We start from the raw sequence: 18,484 nt of genomic DNA on the forward strand, positions 1-18,484 counted from the left end.
GAATGATAAATAAATGTAATAATTATTATATACTGCAAAAACAGTGTTTAAACACAATTTTGCCTTCACTTTGTAAACACGTTTAGAAGCTGAACATTGGTTAGTGATGGTGTTCAATTTCTAGACATCTGACATCCATATTCTAAAAAAAACGTTTCTAAACACATTCTTGCCTTCACTTTCTAAACACTGTTTTTGCAGTGAATTTAGAAACTAAACACATAACAGCACTTGGCAGCCATTTGATAATATCAATGCCTTTATGCGTTACGTAATTGATACGCCCGGTCAGATGTATTTAACACCTGCCAAACACAAGTCACCCAACTTTGAAAACTGGACACTGAATGTACACTCTCATGAATATTGACTGGCAACATTTTCCAATATGTCAGCGCTCAAATCGGACACAATAGAACAATAAACCCTGCAGTGCGTTTGTTTCTGTACGCGCATTTTGATACCCATGTCGCCCACATTTTGTTCAATATTAACAACAAAACAGTAATGGCGGTATTACATGCCACAATACTTGCATTTTATATCGATTGATCTTTGTAAGTGCAAATTTGGTTCTACATACATGACAGCTCAAGAACCAGTTTAAGTTCTTCTTAGAACCCCCCTTTTTTTTAAAGTGCACAATGCTTGCGTTTTATATCCATTGATCGTTGTAAGTACATACAACTTTTAAATTCTGTTTTTTTTTTTTAAATAATGCTGTGTTGTTAAGGCCCGGTCACACTATGACGAATAAGGGTGAACGGCAAGCGACGTTAAGCTGCGAATTGCAATTTTGAATTTACCGTAACTCATCGTGTGTTGCCGTTAGTTGTCGCTGACGAATCCGTTAGCGACCGCAGACGGCCGAAATTATTCGTCGCGTTCGTCGGCAAATTTTCAACATGTTGAAAATTTTATGACGGCAAAAGAAGTAATTGTGATTCCGTTCAGATTTCGTTGGAGACCGCAACCCTAATTTCTTTGACGTTTCCATACCGTGCGAAACCGTCTTTAGTCGTTTTGAGGTCGTCACAATTTCGTTGGTAGTCGTTGTCAACGACCATTGACGAAAAAACAACGGCAAGTGACGTCACATCTCGAACCCTGACGACACATTGCGGCAAATGACGAAATTGTAACGATCTTGGTGCGACAGTGACTTGCGAATTTTGTGCGGAGGGTGACGGATGTTGACTGTTGATGGCGGGTCATTTGCCAGTACCTGCGCTATGGAAACGGTGGTCTGCGATCGGTTACGATTTTTAAACGATGGTCCACGATTTTAAACTTTTTGTGCGATTTTTGACATTTTTTGACGTCAGTTCGATTTCAATAGACTGTCCACGATGCAATTTTGAAGTTCATAATAAAGAAATATCAATAATAATCAAAAATATAATATTTTTGATTATTATTGATATTGATATGTTATTATTATTGATATTGATGTTAATATTTTTGATTATTATTGATACTGATATTAATATTTGATTATTATTGATATGTGTAATATTTTTTGATATTAATATCTTTGATTATAATAATTGATATTTATGTTAATATTTTTGATTGTTATTGATAAGAATAGTTTTGATTATTATTGATATTGATTTTACTATTTTTGATTATTGGTCCTGTGGCAGAACTTGGGGGTACCTTTGTGTTACATAGTAAAAAAATGAAATGTTTCAAACGTTTTACCTACACGACTCATTTGAAGTGGTTTATCCTCCTGAGCATTTTGACACCGTTTTTATGGAAATCGGTTAAAAAATGAGAGAGTGCGGGCAAAAACAATCACAAAGTAGGTGGGATTTAAGCCCACCTCTTTTTTCCACATTTACAATCATTCGGAGCAAGTATTAGTCTTCTAAATGACCTTCTGTATTTATTTACTTGGTATAGATGTCTGGGAGTTCATTTAGACATTTTTTTACTAGATTCAAAATTTTAATGGGGGTTTTAGATCAAATTTACGATACGAATCCCTCCTCCTAATCCCCCTCCTCCTAATCCTCAACCACCCTTGGCACATTTCATGCCAAACGTCATAAGAAAATATTAAAAATTATTTTAAAACAGGTTAAAAACATGAATAATATAGAATAAATTTGACTCAATTTAAGACCTGATTGAATCTTCTAAGTGAAGGAATACTGAAAAGACAGTGTTTTGAAATCCAAGCTGCACATCAAAATGTAACAAAACCACCTTTTTGGGTACCCCAGTATATGACACAGGATCTATTACTGATAATTTTTAAAAATTATTATTGATATGTGTAATATTTTTGATTATTATTGATATTGATGTTAATATTTTGTTTATTATTGATATAGATATTAATAGTTTGGATTGTTATTGATATTGATTTTAATATTTTTGATTATTGTTGATATTGATGTTAATATTAATTTTTTGATTATTATTGATATTTTTGAGTGGATGACCAGAACGTTGTGAAGAGTGGGAACAACAAAATGGACTATACAATCCGCATGCTTTGATGTCGGCCGCTGAGTCACGTCATAAAAGAATATAAATAAATGTTGATATTTATACAGCACCTTTCACATGTATCAAAGCGCTTTACATTTATTCCGCTGTCATTAGAACATGTCAGCTGCCATACAATGCCTAAGGCATGCTCATACCTTTGGGCGGCGCTTAATGGACAATATTCCTAACAGCTACCCATTTCACCCCTGGGTAGAGAGAGGCAAGTGAGGTAAAGCGCCTTGCCCAAGTGCACAACACGATGGCACCGCCGGGGCTCGTACTCGCAACACTCCGATTGCGAGGTAGACCATGTACCGCTTCGCCACCGTGCCCGCATCATCACCGCCGCGATCCACCGTCAGCTGCCTTTCCTTGCCGCAAGCAAATCCGCTGCCAGCCGTCTGACCTCGTTGCTTGTTGTCATGCTCCGTCGAGACATCGTCACTCGCCGCCCAGACAACGTCCGGTTTTGGTCGATAGTCTCCGTTTCCTGCAGCAGCCTTTCGTCCCTTGCCGTCGTGTTGTCGCTGAAGGTCGTTCCCACTCGTCAGCGAATCTTGTTTGTCCTCTTTTTGTCGTCGCTTTGCCGTCAACATTTTGTGATTTTCACGTTCGTCACCTTTCGTTGGTTATCGTCCGTCATAGTGTGACCGGGCCTTAATATTGAACGAAATAGTGTGACCGGTGTATCAAAATATGCGTACATAAACCACCTCTATAATTATGTTAAAATATTGTGAAAACGATTAAAAGTTTTGAAGCTATCATGGCGGTAGACGTATATGTAACGGCTGCGTTACGTTCTTGTGAAGTCTTTAGTCTGGACAAGTGTACAATGCCGTTGCTGTTCAAACTCTCAAGCTACAATTACAATTCCAACGTACATTGTTTCTTTCATAACGTCCAAATAGGTGACGGAGCCGGAGTTACTGTATACATCATTGATACTGGTCTTCGTCATAGCCATGAGGACTTCGGCGGTCGTGCAGCTTACCACTGGGATTATCAACCAAGTGTAAGTATTGACAGTCAAACAGCGAGCAAATTCCCGCGCGAGTTTTGTGATTAAATATATGATTTCTACGCTGTCCCATCGACGCCAAAAAATAAATAAATCAAAATCAAAAAAAAATTTATACAAAAAAAACAATTATACAAAAAAAAAGTATTCCCCCCAGAAATTTATAGAAAATATGGCAAGGTAGGGTTTCTATCATTTCTAAGCAGCAATAATGAGGTAAATTGAAAGAAAACCAGTTAGCCGCTTAAATGTGAAGCTCTATGTAGGAATTAGCGATTTAAGCCGGTGGGGGAGGGGGTCATCGGTTTTAAAACTCTTAAATTTGACTGTAATTAAAGGATTTCAGGCTTAGTATTCACAGGGTATTTCTAAATTTCTACTTTTTTTGCATGATTGTTATGCCCAATTATTGTGTACTTAAAAGTACACAATTAGGCATAAAATTTGAAAAGAATGAGGGCGTCAATGCGAGGAAATCACACATTATTGGTGTTTAAAAAACAAGCAGTCCTACATAGCCCGTATTGAGTGACCTAGGGGGAAAACCAGACCCTAAAAGACAACACATGTGCTCAAGGTGAAATTAACACCAATTCGTGTTACTGTCTGACCATTTTGGTAGGCCTGAGCGATACATGGAAATTCGACGAGTAAATATTTGTTTGCATGGCATCTGAAAAGACTGCATTAAAATCGGTGAAATTGATCAAATTATATAGCCAAAAAAGTACTTTTTAGGGTTTGATGCTTCAAAATGGTATATTTTCTCTCATTATATGACATTTTTGTTGTAATAGTACCAAAATTCATACGCACGGCTTCAGTTTTAGTAAATATTCGCCCTACCATATTGTAACTTTTAGCTTCGAGGGCGTACTGCCATTTTAAGGTGTTTACGGTTCAGTGCGTTAAAACAAGAAAAGTCTCAGGTCAACCTATGTTGAGTTTTTGATCGTTTGGCATCTATATCATATAGTTTCACCTGATACCAGTGGCATTTAACTGTGATAGTTCTGAATATGAGAAAATTCCACCCGAAATTTGCTATTTTCCCATTGAAACCCGTGTAATACATAATTAGTGGTATTTGACCTTAAGAACCACTGACCAAATAATTAGTGGTATTTAACCTTTTCCTGAGAAATGAGGAATTGTAGTGTGTGGCTTAAAGGTTCAAACTTAGTTTTAATATCATAAACTGACTTCCAAGAATATAACAAACTTTGGTGGCAAAATGCAGCCCTGCTCAGAAAAGAGTTAAAGCTCATACAGAGGTCAAATTCAAATTGTTGAAATCACACCAGTTTATAGCCAGTTTCTGTCAAACCTAACGTATGTTTGAGATTGAGCTGCATTCATTCTGGGTCCGAGATTCCGGGGGGGGGGGTTACTCAAATATGAAAGTGAATAGGGTTCTATCGGTTTTGTCGAAAAAGGGGGTCATTCAGTGGGGTTCCAAGCAATTTTGCAGCTAAATGGCTACAAAAATGTAAAATTTGTTCACAAATGTACAGATTTGGTGTAAAGCTGATGAAAAAAGGTGGTCATTGGGTGGCAGGTTTGAAAAAAGAGAGTTATTGGGTTTAAGCTGATGAAAAAGGGGTCATTGGGTTGCAGATTTTCCCTCAAAAAGGGGGTCTATAATTGACACGCAATATATGGGGGAGCCCCTCGGGCCGAGATTACACCAGGTATTCCTGTACCGTAGTCACTATTCAAAAAGGTTTGGTTTGATATATCAGCGACTTAACGCTTCTCGTGTTAAAAACAAAAATAGATCAAAGGATGCATTTGGGCTCAACTGGGCCAAAGCAAGGTCAAAAATATTCCCATGTAAATGCCTGTAATAAATACCCACCTCTATACGGTTCGACAGAAGATGGATGAAAAGTGTTTACACCAAGAAGCTATACTAAGATCACAGACCCTTGGGGGTCGACAGACTATAAGATCGACAGACTCAAACTTATTCATTGCTAACCCCTCTGCAGGGCAACACAATTTCCCCCTAGCTCTTCGAATAGAAGTGTCACCCCACCCCACCACTGTAACATAAGTTTTTTCAAGAATTTTTGCTTCAAGTTAGTTGCTTGAGTATACTAGTGCCTAAGAAGTGGCCTGGGCACGTGCCCACAGGGTCCGGTGGTAAATCCGGCCCTGATCAGGAGTCTGCCCCTATTATATAGGTCTATACTAAAACTCTGACTCAAGAGTGTTGTTTATGGTTTACATACCAGCCTGTGGTCTCCACTAGTCTACCAACAAGACTAATCAGTCAGTCAATTAATTAATCAGAAATAATTGCAAATCGTTGTTACTTTCATACTTTATTACTACAGAATGGAGGCGAAGATTGCAACGGACACGGAACTCACTGCGGTGGTACTACCAGTGGAACAATCTATGGTGTTGCATCCGGTTCTATGGTGAAAAGTGTTCGTGTGCTCAGCTGTTTTGGATCTGGTTCCTGGACTAATGTTATTGCTGGTATGTACTATCATCCCTATACACGGCTTGGGCCAGAAAAAAACTTTGATTGTTCATAAATTCCTTCCAAGGGGTAATTAATTCTATTTGGTCGTAGGCAAACCACGTTTATCTAATTAGCCTAGCAAAATAGCCCAAATAGGTGTAAATTGGGATATTTCTCTACTGTATACCACTTCATTCATGTTTTAAAACAGTTTAGAAGTGTAAAAAAACTGTTTATAAAACTTTTAAGGATGTCAAACATTTTAGAAAAAAATCAACAAACGATAATATACGCCTCTTATGCAAGCAATTGCTAGTATAGAAACCTCAGGAGGGTGAAAGTAAGGTAAAATATTATTAGGCCATTTCATAATTATAACTAGGTTACAAAAGATTGTTTTCTGGAAGGAACTCATCAACAGAAGTATTTTGGTGGTTAAATGGTCAACATCGGTCAAAAACTTTTCGAATTATGAATTTTCCAAGTTTCCCATTCTGACCGGTCATTGGAACGAAATAAATTGACAAAGTCTAAAAATAGCAATGTGAGTAAAATTGGTATAAGCATATATTTACCTTTTTATATTTCTTTATTTTAATATAATATGCAAATATGAAACAAGCATATTGTGAAAGTATCAAAGGGGTTTCTTATGAAATGGCACTTTGCTAGTCAATAGCATTAGTATTTCTTCAAACCGAGGCACTGAAATCATGCTTTTAGAAAACATTTGCCAAAAATCATCCATAATGGCCGAAGTGGCACAAAATCAAAAGTCCAGGTGAACCTTTTTTCCACAAAAATATACACTACACATAAGAAAATACTAATGTACTACAAGGGATTTTCAACATAGGAATCCAAACAATCAAGTACCAACATGCACAGCTTTGTCCTGATATCACTTCTTGGGTTTTAACAAAATGTTTAACCTCTTTTGTGATTGGCAGCAGCATAAGTTATCTCTTTGATAGCTGATAATGCCCAGCCATTCAGCAAGTGGCTAATAACTGACCTTGATAGGCTTGAATGAATACTGTCATCTGCTACAAAACCATCACACTCTAGGACCACACCACTCTTCGCCATCACTGAAAGCCAAACTGGAGTCTAGGTGACTCTAAAAGTAGAGTCCAGCCACTCTGCGACTCTATGTCTAAAACGACTCTATATTGGGAGTCATTTGACTGCCTTGAAGAGTCATACATTTCTTGACTCCGCTGAAGAGTCTCTGTTGATGACTCTACACAGGAGTCATTTGACTCCAAATATAGAGTCATTTTAGACATAGAGTCGCGTAGTGGCTGGACTCTGCTCCTAGAGTAACACAGACTCCATTAATAGAGTCACCCTGACTCCATTACAGGGTCACTCCGACTGTCCGAAAAAAGACCAAATAATGATACACATAGATGTACATCAAGATAAAAATTCAACGTATAGATCTACCGGAATACACCAATCCGAGAAGCGTTTACTGTATTTGGCCCTCTATTGACGGCAACACAGATGTACCAGAGCGGGAGATTTAATTCGTAATTCAATACTCATGATTGTGTATTGAATATCACTGTTGTGTACAATTCCCGGGTACAATACTATATAGCACAAAATAAATAATGGATGGAACCCCCGACCTCGGGACACCGCAGTTTTACATCGGGGACACCGCAGTAATGGCGAAGTCGGATAGGTGTATAGGAGACTTTACTCTGAGTTTCACGCCATTGGCGATTGTCAGACGACACGATGGAGAAAATTTGGCTTGACCACCATCCCCTTGGAATGGGAGAATATACATTCCATGGTGTCAAGAGCCAAGCAATTTTAGAGTCTGACTCCCTTGAAGAGCCACAAATTTCTTGACTCCGTCGACGACTCTGAATGTAGAGTCAATTGACCCCACACGTAGAGTCAACTGACTCTCCTGTGATAATCAGGTGACTCCTTTGGAGAGTCAGTGCTAGTTTACTCCACTTACATACATTCTCCCAACCACATTTCCCTAACATAATATGAAATAAAAAAAAATAAGGAAATTCAATTAGGCAGAGGCGGGGCTCGAACCCACGCTGGACTGCGCCGCTATCACGTATACCATATGACCAGCGCCTTAGACCGCTCGACCACGAAGGACTTGATAGTGTCATCGTGAAAATTTAAGCATATAATATTAAATAAATCGCAACTTCATTACTACATCATATTTTGGAATTTTATCTGCTTAAAACATTAAGGTGTATTATAATAAAGCTACCATTATTTATAATGTTGAATTCTCAAGCACATAGAGACAATTAATACGAGGGTCCTATGAATAGGCCTACATACACAATACACAAAATCGATTTTGATATCGGCCACGTGCTCTGCTGTGCACGTGGTTTCCCGCAGCGGCGGAAGTTGTATTACGAAGTGCATCCGAACTCCATTTTGATGCAAATGCTTTTGACAAGGCATTGGATTGTTTCAGTTTGCATCCTAAATCCACATTAGACCCCTAATCTTATTTACGAAATCAAAAGATTAGATTATCATAACAACAAAATGGTAATCTTTTGTCGGGTCTAATGTGAAAATTACATACAAATATTACAGTTTTTACAGAATTACTTTTCACTTAATTCCAAAAAAAAAAAAAAAAGGCGTATATAAGATTGAAATATATTCTCTACCTTCTGTACTAGATCAATTGTGACGCAAGTTGTTATCAAAAATTGTTGTGATAGATGTACAGTTAATATTCATATATTCCATTACCTATCTGATGGTACAGTTTTTATACAGAAAATATTTATTTGAAAAACCTGCCACTCGGCTTTTTCCGGAAAGGTCACAGGGTCGCCGTGACCTGTGCAATAATTACCATTAAAATTGTTCTTATTCTAACATCAAGCGTTTCTAAAATGCAGTATGGCGAAATGTGATGTACTCTAGGACCTGGTCACTCCATATGCTACAGGGAGCACAGTACTTTAACAATGGAGTGAAAGACTCATTATTGATTAGGCGCGTATTTTAAAAGTACAGCTCCTGTGCGTGTATAGCAGCAAGTCAGTGCAGATGGTATAAATATAAGATAATGTTTAGGGTTGAGATCAGGTGAAAAATATAACAAATGAGCACGAAACTTTTATGTTCAGAGAGGTGTCTATTTAACATGATTCGAAAGGTGTTTGGAAATTCCAAAGGGAAGCTGGTGATTTAATTTTTAACTCGGGATCTACTTGTCCATTGTTATAACCTTTTTACAGAGGGTATGATAGAGGTAATAACGACAACTCTGCCAAATTACAGCTCAGTAGGTCAAGGTGTTCACCTGATCTTATTCATCAATATTTTGTGCCATTCTGAGCAGTGCTGCACTTGGCCACTGGCAATTAAGCGCACTGTGGCGATGGACCAATTTTGACTCACACTTACAGAAAAACCAAATAAGTTATGATGCTGTAATTTGCAGGATAGTTACAAAACATAGTTACAGACAAATTATGAAAAATAAAAGAATGAGCTCAATTTAGAAAGTGCACAGTTGAGCTCCCTGCATGTCTATGGGAGTGTTCTAATTGTTCATTGGTCATCCCTATTATAACGCATGAACCTTGTTTGTAAACCTTTCCACCGGAGAGTCTGTGGCTATTGGCCATGCGCTTTAAACTCCACCTTATCTAAATCAGGAGTATGTTTTACCATAGACTGGTTTTACGGTGATGATGCGCAGATATCTCAAAGTCACCGTCATACGATCTAGATTAAATATAGAATGTTTTGTAACATGTAGGTATATTTAGTAATCGGGAATTGCGGACAATTTAATCAAATTAGTTTTTTAGCTTCCAGTATTACAGCACATGAAGTGCATGACCTAACCAATTGAAACCTTTAACATTTCCTCAATGAACTCTCACCCTCTTCAATATGGCGCCTATACTCCCTATTCTAGAAAATCGCTAGTTAGAACTTTCCAAAATATTAGGATTTGGCTATATTTTATTTGGCAAAGCAGGATATATCATTAAAACGAAACAAAACAAACAAACAAAAAACAAAACAAGTGCAGTTGTATTTTTCAGGAATAGGGAGTAGACCTAGGATTCTTATTATGGAATCGTGACGTAATTTTACTCACCCGTCCCATAATTCAACGAACTTCTCTGGAAACCGGTTCTTTTATTATATGAATGGATATTCATATAGGTTTCTATATACTGAATAAACTATTAAAATGAACAAGAACGCATTTGAGCTTGATCATAAATTATTACACAAGCAACTACATGTAAGCCTAAACCACTATACTCTTTTGTGTTAAGATTCATCACTAGTGGCGGTTAATGCAAACAAATTTATCTAAAAGTTATCTAAAACAGTCTGTCATGTATACGTCATCCTTCTTCTCAATTATGCGGGTGCCTCAACCCACTGCCCCGGATTTTTGGGACATTTGAGCGATATCGTACATTATGGCTTCAATGAGCTGTGCAACCCTTACCGGAGTGTAAGATTTCCACGCGGCGAGCCAAAATTACTTTCGTCAGTCGCGTCCCCCTTTTTTTCCAAGAGCTAATTATTAGGTCATTCCATTTGAATTCCATACACCCCCTGTGGATGTCCTAACCCTAATCTTCCACACAGGGAGTATACATTTCAAATGAGGTCACTTAAATTGGCAGCTCCATTTGAAATGTCACAACTGTAGGCCTAATAGCCCAATTGCAATATTCACTAATTTGGAACACGTGGCCTATTCGATATTAACATTCACATGTCCGATCATCATATATTTCTATTAACTCCCAACATTCTAGGAGTTGACTCAGTCGCCGATGCTACTGGAATGAGAGTTGGATCCATGTCTCTCGGTGGAGGTGCCACACAGTCTCTTGATGATGCCGTTGCGGCCGCTGTTGCTGCAGGAGCTCCTATGTCAGTAGCAGGAGGAAACTCCAACGCCGACGCTTGCAACTACTCACCAGCACGTGAACCATCGGTGAGGGCTCACTTTTTTTTATCTTGTTTTTTTTAAATATTTTTTAGCAAAACATCTTAGTCAAAAGTCAAAAGTGAATGCTGATTAGAAATTGCCCATGTGAGTAATGGTTCGGCAACTCGAACCGCACATCCCGTCTTAGATACCACTAGAAATCATTTCTCACTCTGTGAATACGTCTAGCACCCCGGGGTATGAAATTGATATAGGTGTAGGGCTGGCGCTTTCGCAGTAAGGGACATTCGGTGAGAGCAAAATATCAACTAGATTAGCTGTGTTCGAAGACCACGAACACAGCCGTGTTGTGACCCCTTATTCACCTTTGACCCCAAAATACATGAAAACCCCATAGACATTGGCTAATGTCAATGCACGTGTCCACGTGGCATCACATTGCTATGCTTTTTGTGGCAGAAGGGGCATTTTGAAGGTATATCGTGAATCCTTACTGACCTTTGACCCCAAATGTGTGTACACCATATATACACTGTGTTATAACAATACATGTGTGCAAGTGACGTCACTGTCCTACGTAATTTGTGGAAGAAGATGCATTTTAAAGGTATTTCGTTTTATACCGGAAGTGACCCCTAAATGACATTTGACCCAAAATAAAATAATACCACATATAAACTGGGTAACCATAATCCATGTGTGAACATACCGTTACTGTGCTACGTTTTTCTTAGCTAATAGAAAATTTTGAAGGTATTTCGTTTTATACCGGAAGTGACCCCTTATTGACCTTTGACCCCAAATCTGTGTACACCCCATAGACACTGGGTAATAACAATGCACAATGCATATGTGCAAGTGGCGTCTCTGTCCTACATAATTTGTGGAAGAAGATGCATTTTAAAGATATTTCTTTTATACCGGAAGTGACCCCTTAATGAGCTTTGACCCCAAATAAAAAAATACCACATATACATTGGGTGACTGCAGATCATATGTGAATGTACCGTTACTGTCCCATGTTTTACTGAGCTAATAAAATTGTTGAAGGTTTTTCGTTTTATACCGGAAGTGACCCCTTAATGCCTTTGACCCCAAATCTGTGTACACCCCATAGACACTGAGTAATAACAATGCAATTGTGCAAGTGGCATCACTGTCCTACGTTATATGTGGTAGAAGATGCATTTTGAGCTGAAATTACCTTTTTGACCTCTTTGACCCCTACGTGACCTTTGACCCCTCGAGTTTTATGTGACATGTAGGGACATGGTCAATGGTGATTGTGACCAAGTTAGGTCAAAATCGATGTAAGCGTGTGAGTGCTAGAGCACATGTAATGGTTGACAGAAAGAACTAGACTTAGTTGTGGTCTAACCCACGAACACAGCCGTGTAGTGACCCCTAATGACCGTTGTCCCCGAAATATAGGAAAACGCCCGTAGACATTGGCTAATGTCAATCAATCAATCAATCAGTCTTTATTTCATTCAAAATACAACAATACAATAACAGCAAAACAACACATTTGAATGAGGAGATGCTCAGAAGGCCTGAACAAGCACCCCCTTAACCTTAGCCTAAGTTTCTTAATTTGTCTAATAAAATACAATTACATACATATAAACACCCCCACCCTCTTTCATACATTCATGTAGAACGAACTAAGCAGGAAAAAATGATGAATAAAGAACATGCAGAATATAAGTGTAAGACAAATTAGGATTTCATAACATATGCTCACGTATATCGCAAAAGAAAGCTGGCATTTTGTGAATATAGTATAAATGCTAAGAGATCAGTTAATTTTAATCGATTTTTTGTTTTAAAAGGAGAAAAATAAAAATAAGTAAATCAAAACTAAGAGGTATTAAGTGTACATTTCCATAAGGTTTGTTTTAATTTGGGATCTAAAGAGTTTTACTGATGTAGCCGTTTTGGCGCATCTGTCAATCGAATGCCATTTTCTTGGCCCGGCGGATCTTATTGTTTTGTTAGCAAACCCTGTTTATGTAAGACAGATCTTGTAATCTTCAGCGTTTCTTGTGTGATACCTGAGGTGATTCCTCTGCTCAACGAAATAACTATTGAAGGCCTTTGGTAACAGATTGGTATTATACTTGTACATGAAAGTGCTTAGTTCGAGATCATAACTATCATAAACATTAAGCAAATTGTAATTCTTGAAAAGGGGCTGAGTGATTTAAAAAGTGACTATTCGATATCATTCTAAGGTGTTTTTTTTTAAGGTTTGAAAATCTTTTCAAATATTTTTGACAAGTATTTCCCCATGCTACGATACCGTAGTTTATGTAAGGAAGTATTAAAGTACAATATAGTGAATACATTATTCGCTCGGGAACAAAATGTTTCAGTTGGTTTATTACACCAACACCTCTAGATGTCAATGCATGGGCAACACCTCTACATGTCAATGCATGGGTGCACGTGACACCACTTTGCTATGTTACTTGTGGCAGAAGGGGCATTTTGAAAGTTTTTCGTCTCAGACCGGAAGTGACCCCTTAATGACATTTGACCCCAAATAAAAAATACCACATATGAATTGGGTAACCACAATTCATGTGTAAACATACCGTTACTGTCCTATGTTTTTCTTTGCAAATAAAATTTTTTGAAGGTTTTACGTTTTATACCGGAAGTGACACCTTAATGACCTTTGACCCCAAATATGTGTACACCCATAGACACTGGGTAGTAACAATGCATGTGTGCAAGTGGCGTCACTGTCCTACATAATCTGTGGAAGAAGATGCATTTTAAAGGTATTTCGTTTTATACCAGAAGTGACCCCTTAATGAGATTTGACCCCAAATAAAAAAATACCACCTATACATTGGGTGACTGCAGATCATGTGTGAACATACCGTTACTGTCCCATGTTTTACTTAGCTAATAAATATTTTTGAAGGTATTTCGTTTTATACCGGAAGTGACCCCTTAATGACCTTTGACCCCAAATCTGTGTACACCCCATAGACACTGGGTAATAACAATGCATGTGTGCAAGTGGCGTCTCTGTCCCACATAATTTGTGGAAGAAGATGCATTTTTAAAAGTATTTCTTTTTATACCGGAAGTGACCCCTTAATGAGCTTTGACCCCAAATAAAAAAAGACCACATATATATTGGGTGACTGCAGATCATATGTGAACATACGGTTACTGTGTTATGTTTTACTTAGCTAATAAAAAATTTGTGAAGGTTTTTCGTTTTATACCGGAAGTGCTGTGTAACGGCTGTGTAAAGAAAGAAGAACCTGTAAGAAAAAAGACACAGTCGTAACTAACGTCACGTCTGTGTAAAAATATGAGGTCATTGGGTGAGAGACGGACCATTTTGATCTAAATTAGGGTGAGAAAATTACTTTTTTAAATAGGGTCTTTGAGTGAAAGCAAAAAGAGGCCTCGAAAATTATATCTTTAAATCTAAATAGTTTCAAATGGCTTGTTTTTTCCAAATAAGTAACAAAAAGACTCGTTGCTGCAAATACAAGGGTCTTTGGATGATATCTCTAAAGAAAAATAATGGGGTCTTTGGGTGATAGAGCATGTGCTCATAAAAATATGGGTCTTTGGGTGACAGCGATGCTGAAAAAGGGGGTCTTAACAGCCATACATACGCGTCACCTCATGAATTTTATGAATTTATTATATAATAGCATTAAGGGCTCAGTTACCTTTGCACAGTATTTTTGTGGGACCTGAGAGCACATCATACACCAAATTACGAGGAATATCCTTCCGATTTTGAAATTCGCGATATAATACCAATTTAAAGCCAAATTATTAAAAATTGTCATTTTTTTGACGTTAAAAGTCATCGAAGTATTAAAACTTATGATATGTATCTGGAAGGAAAGGCCGACCATGATATAAAAAATTTGACCTTTCGTTTTGAAGATATCCATGAAGTTTCATAAAAACCTTGATATTTTAGGTCTTAACAGGATTGAGGCTTAGTCACCATTTTTTACCGGGTTTTTTTCACCGATTTCTTTTTTAGGATCAACGACTGGTGGGATGTCCGTGCTTTTTTGAAACCTTTTCAAAAGTTCGTAATTTTCAAATGTCAAAGATACAATTGAATTCCTTTCATGGCTTTCTTTCCAAAAAATTATGCGGTCATACATTTGTCTTTGTTACTTTAAAAGTTACAATGGAAATAAAGTTTAAAATTTCCCGTCAAACTGTATTACCCAAACACGATCCCTTGTTTCTGCCGTATACTGCAAAAAGCGGCTGGTCTAGAGATTGAATTGCACTACGTCTTCTTTTTTACCACTAGATTAGCCTAGGTGTGACTTTTAAGATTATATTCAACTTGTAGCAAGTGAGTAAAACATAATATTATAGAAGTGACAACGTCAATGACTATATATCTCTTGAATGCATAATTAATGAGATATAGGTCAAACCAGTAGCTCGATGGTCAAACTATGTCAAAGGGTAAAAGCAAAATTAGGTAGGCCTAATATTTTCATAATGCTGCAATTGCAATGAAAATGGTCTCAAAGTATCCGCCTTGACAAAATAAAACATTAAATATATAGTACGACTCTTTGCCTTTGTCTTGAAAAGGTACCTAATTTATCGCCATTTTCTGCGAATCTTTTTCTTCGAATAAAGCATACCACATAAACCAACCTTCCTTTTACGCGCTACCGGTACTAACCAGAGGAGGCTTAAAGGCATTCCTACAATGCACTATGATTGGGAAATATGATCAATGTAACCTAATTTCAAAGGCAAAGGCCCCATTGCCACACACACAATGGTAATTTTAAAACTGCAGCCAACGAGCTAATAGTTGAGACTTATGACTGATAATTGATTTTCTTACAGGAAACATTTATATTGTCCCACTATATTAATTTTATTCATAAGTCTCAATGTTTTGAATGTTAAAGAATAGGATGAAAACGCCAGATATTTGCACACAATCCTAATTTAAGGTATGGTCAACTGTATCACATGTGTACAAGAGCCAGACATACCAAGGTCAGAAACCCCATTGGGTTATGGGAATGTCTTTAAACATCCTCTGGGTACTAACCAATCACGGGCTGTGCGGAGTTGATTGTTAGATTTCTTGCTCTGATTTTAGACATAATGCTCTTGCCATGTGGATGGTACTTTAATTGTTCAGTATCAAACATCCTTAAGTACTCTAAATCTTTCTTTTGATATAATTCAGGCTATTACTGTTGGAGCTACTGACCGTTACGATGCACGAGCATCATTCTCCAACTACGGGTCTTGTACCGATCTCTTCGCCCCTGGAGTCGATATCACCAGCGCATGGCATACCAGTGACACGGCCACCAATACGATCAGCGGAACTTCAATGGCTTGCCCACACGTCTCAGGTAAAATAACGTTATTTATTTCATTCGTTCATACTTTAATATTGACTTATTTATCCATTTATTTGTATTTTTATGGTTGGATGTTTTATGTGTATAAGGCCAGGGTGGACGAGTGGGGTGGGGCGGTGTGTGCGTATTAGACCAGGTTAAAACTGAGCTAAGTACCACTTGGAGAACAAGAAATTCTCATATGGTTTATCTGGACCAGTTTTGCATGGGGAACAAGAATTTGTTGGGTAAAAAGCCTGTAACCTGAGAACTTTTCCGTGAGGGCGCTTTTTTCAAAATGGCCGCCAAAATCCAATATATATGGTTAAATTGGTCATCTTAGGGCATATTTAACCAGATTTTGGATTTTTATTGATAGCAATTATGTACTACTAAGTCAGGCTATTAATATGAAGGTAACAGGAGGTCACAGCTGAGGGCGCTTTTTTCAAAATGGCCGCCAAAATCAATGAAAAGCATATATATGGTTGAATTAGTCCATTTAGGGGCATATTTAACCAGATTTTGGATTTTTATTGATAGCAATAATTTACTACTAAGTCAGGTTATTAATATAAAGGTAACAGGAGGTCCCAGCTGAGGGCGCTTTTTTCAAAATGGCCGCTAAAATCAATGAAAAGCATATATATTGTTAAATTAGTCATTCAAAAGTGGTATACTTCATCAGATTTTGGATGTTGTTATTGATAGCGGTAAAGCTATTACTAGGTCAGATTATTAATGTGAAGGTAATGTGAAGGTAATAAGGATGTCACAGGGGAGGGTGCTTAAATAGAAAAAAAAGTAATAGTTGTCTTTGACATTTTGAACTTATATTGAAGTACTTCAGGGTGGTAAAAGTAGATTCTGATTTAAAATGGCGGCAATGACGACTACCAGAATTGCCTTTATGTATTAAAAAGACCCCAAAAGCAACTTGTAAACTAGAATGCTGCAAAAGTCATGACAGTTATTTATCTTTGTTTTAATCCTCAGGATCACTGAAATCGCTATTTTCTTAAAATTCTTCATAGTTATTCTCTACCAATAGTTCTTGGATGTCCTCAGGCATCACCATTTCAACCCATTTAGGTTGCATGTTTTCGTTCCACCCATTGTCAACAATGTTTCCACCATCGTATACAGCGACATCTGCTGCTCTCCACTCTCTTGCAATGAAATTTACGCTAAGGATAACAAGCGCCAGCGCCTGCTTACATGGTGGTAGTAAGGATATCTGTAATCTTTTTATCTTGCCCAACTAATTGTCACCATTTATGATATTGCCAGAAGCTTGGACGAAAGAGGGCAGACAGAACTTATCTTGCTTGATTTTGAAAAAGCATTTGATAAGTTGTCCCATCATCGTTTGCTGATAAAAGCAGAGCATTATGGTATCAGAGGAACACACTTGGAGTGGATTTCGGACTTTTTCACAAATAGAACCCAACAAGTAGTGGTTGATGGTCAGTTCAACACTGAAGTGGAAGTGACTTCTGGTGTACCTAAGGCAGCCGGGCCGCTGTTGTTTGTCATATTTATTAATGACCTACTAGCCTGCATCAAGAACTCCTCGGTTCGACTCTTTGCAGATGACTGCATCTTGTATAAAAGAATTACATCACATGAGGACAGTCTGTGACTTCAAGTAAAAGACTTAGATAATCTGCAGGAGTGGGAGCAACAGTGGATGATGAAATTCCATCCATCAAAATGTCAAGTCATCCATATCACAAATAGGAGAAATCCCCTCCAGAGCTCATACCCAATTCATGGCCACACACTTGAGGAAGTCCAACTTGACCAAGTCCAGCGCAGGTGTGCTCGCTAGTCACCAGTGACTATGACAGGAGGAGCAATGTGTCTGCTATTCTACAAAACCTCCAGTGGCAATCTCTACAAGCCAGACGGAACAGAGCCGGGTACTCGCATCAGATATAACCTTGTGGACATCCAGTGGAACCAGTACCTTACCCAATCTGTGACAAACACCAGAGGCCATGATTCCAGATTCCAGCTTGAGCACTGCAACACTCAGGTCTACCTGCACTCTTTCTTCCAGAGAACAGCCAAGGACCGGAACCTTTTCAGACAGATCCAGCCATCTCGCCGTCCCTCAATGCTGTCAAGTCTGCATTGGGGCTCCGCAGCACTTATATTCCTCC

At 38.0% G+C, this 18,484-nt stretch overlaps 1 protein-coding gene across 1 annotated transcript in view; it reads left to right on the plus strand.

Annotated features, from left to right (window-relative positions):
* LOC140161973 (extracellular serine proteinase-like) overlaps positions 1-18,484 on the plus strand; it is a 33,661-nt gene that overhangs the window by 12,383 nt on the left and 2,794 nt on the right. Inside the window, exons 3-6 of the mRNA XM_072185265.1 lie at positions 3,414-3,517; positions 5,863-6,010; positions 10,805-10,986; positions 16,160-16,331. Of these exons, the coding sequence (XP_072041366.1) occupies positions 3,414-3,517; positions 5,863-6,010; positions 10,805-10,986; positions 16,160-16,331 (606 nt within the window). The remainder of the gene's footprint in view (positions 1-3,413; positions 3,518-5,862; positions 6,011-10,804; positions 10,987-16,159; positions 16,332-18,484) is intronic.

This window comes from Amphiura filiformis, chromosome 10 (assembly GCF_039555335.1).
Source record: "Amphiura filiformis chromosome 10, Afil_fr2py, whole genome shotgun sequence".
Taxonomy (NCBI): Eukaryota; Metazoa; Echinodermata; class Ophiuroidea; order Amphilepidida; family Amphiuridae; genus Amphiura; species Amphiura filiformis.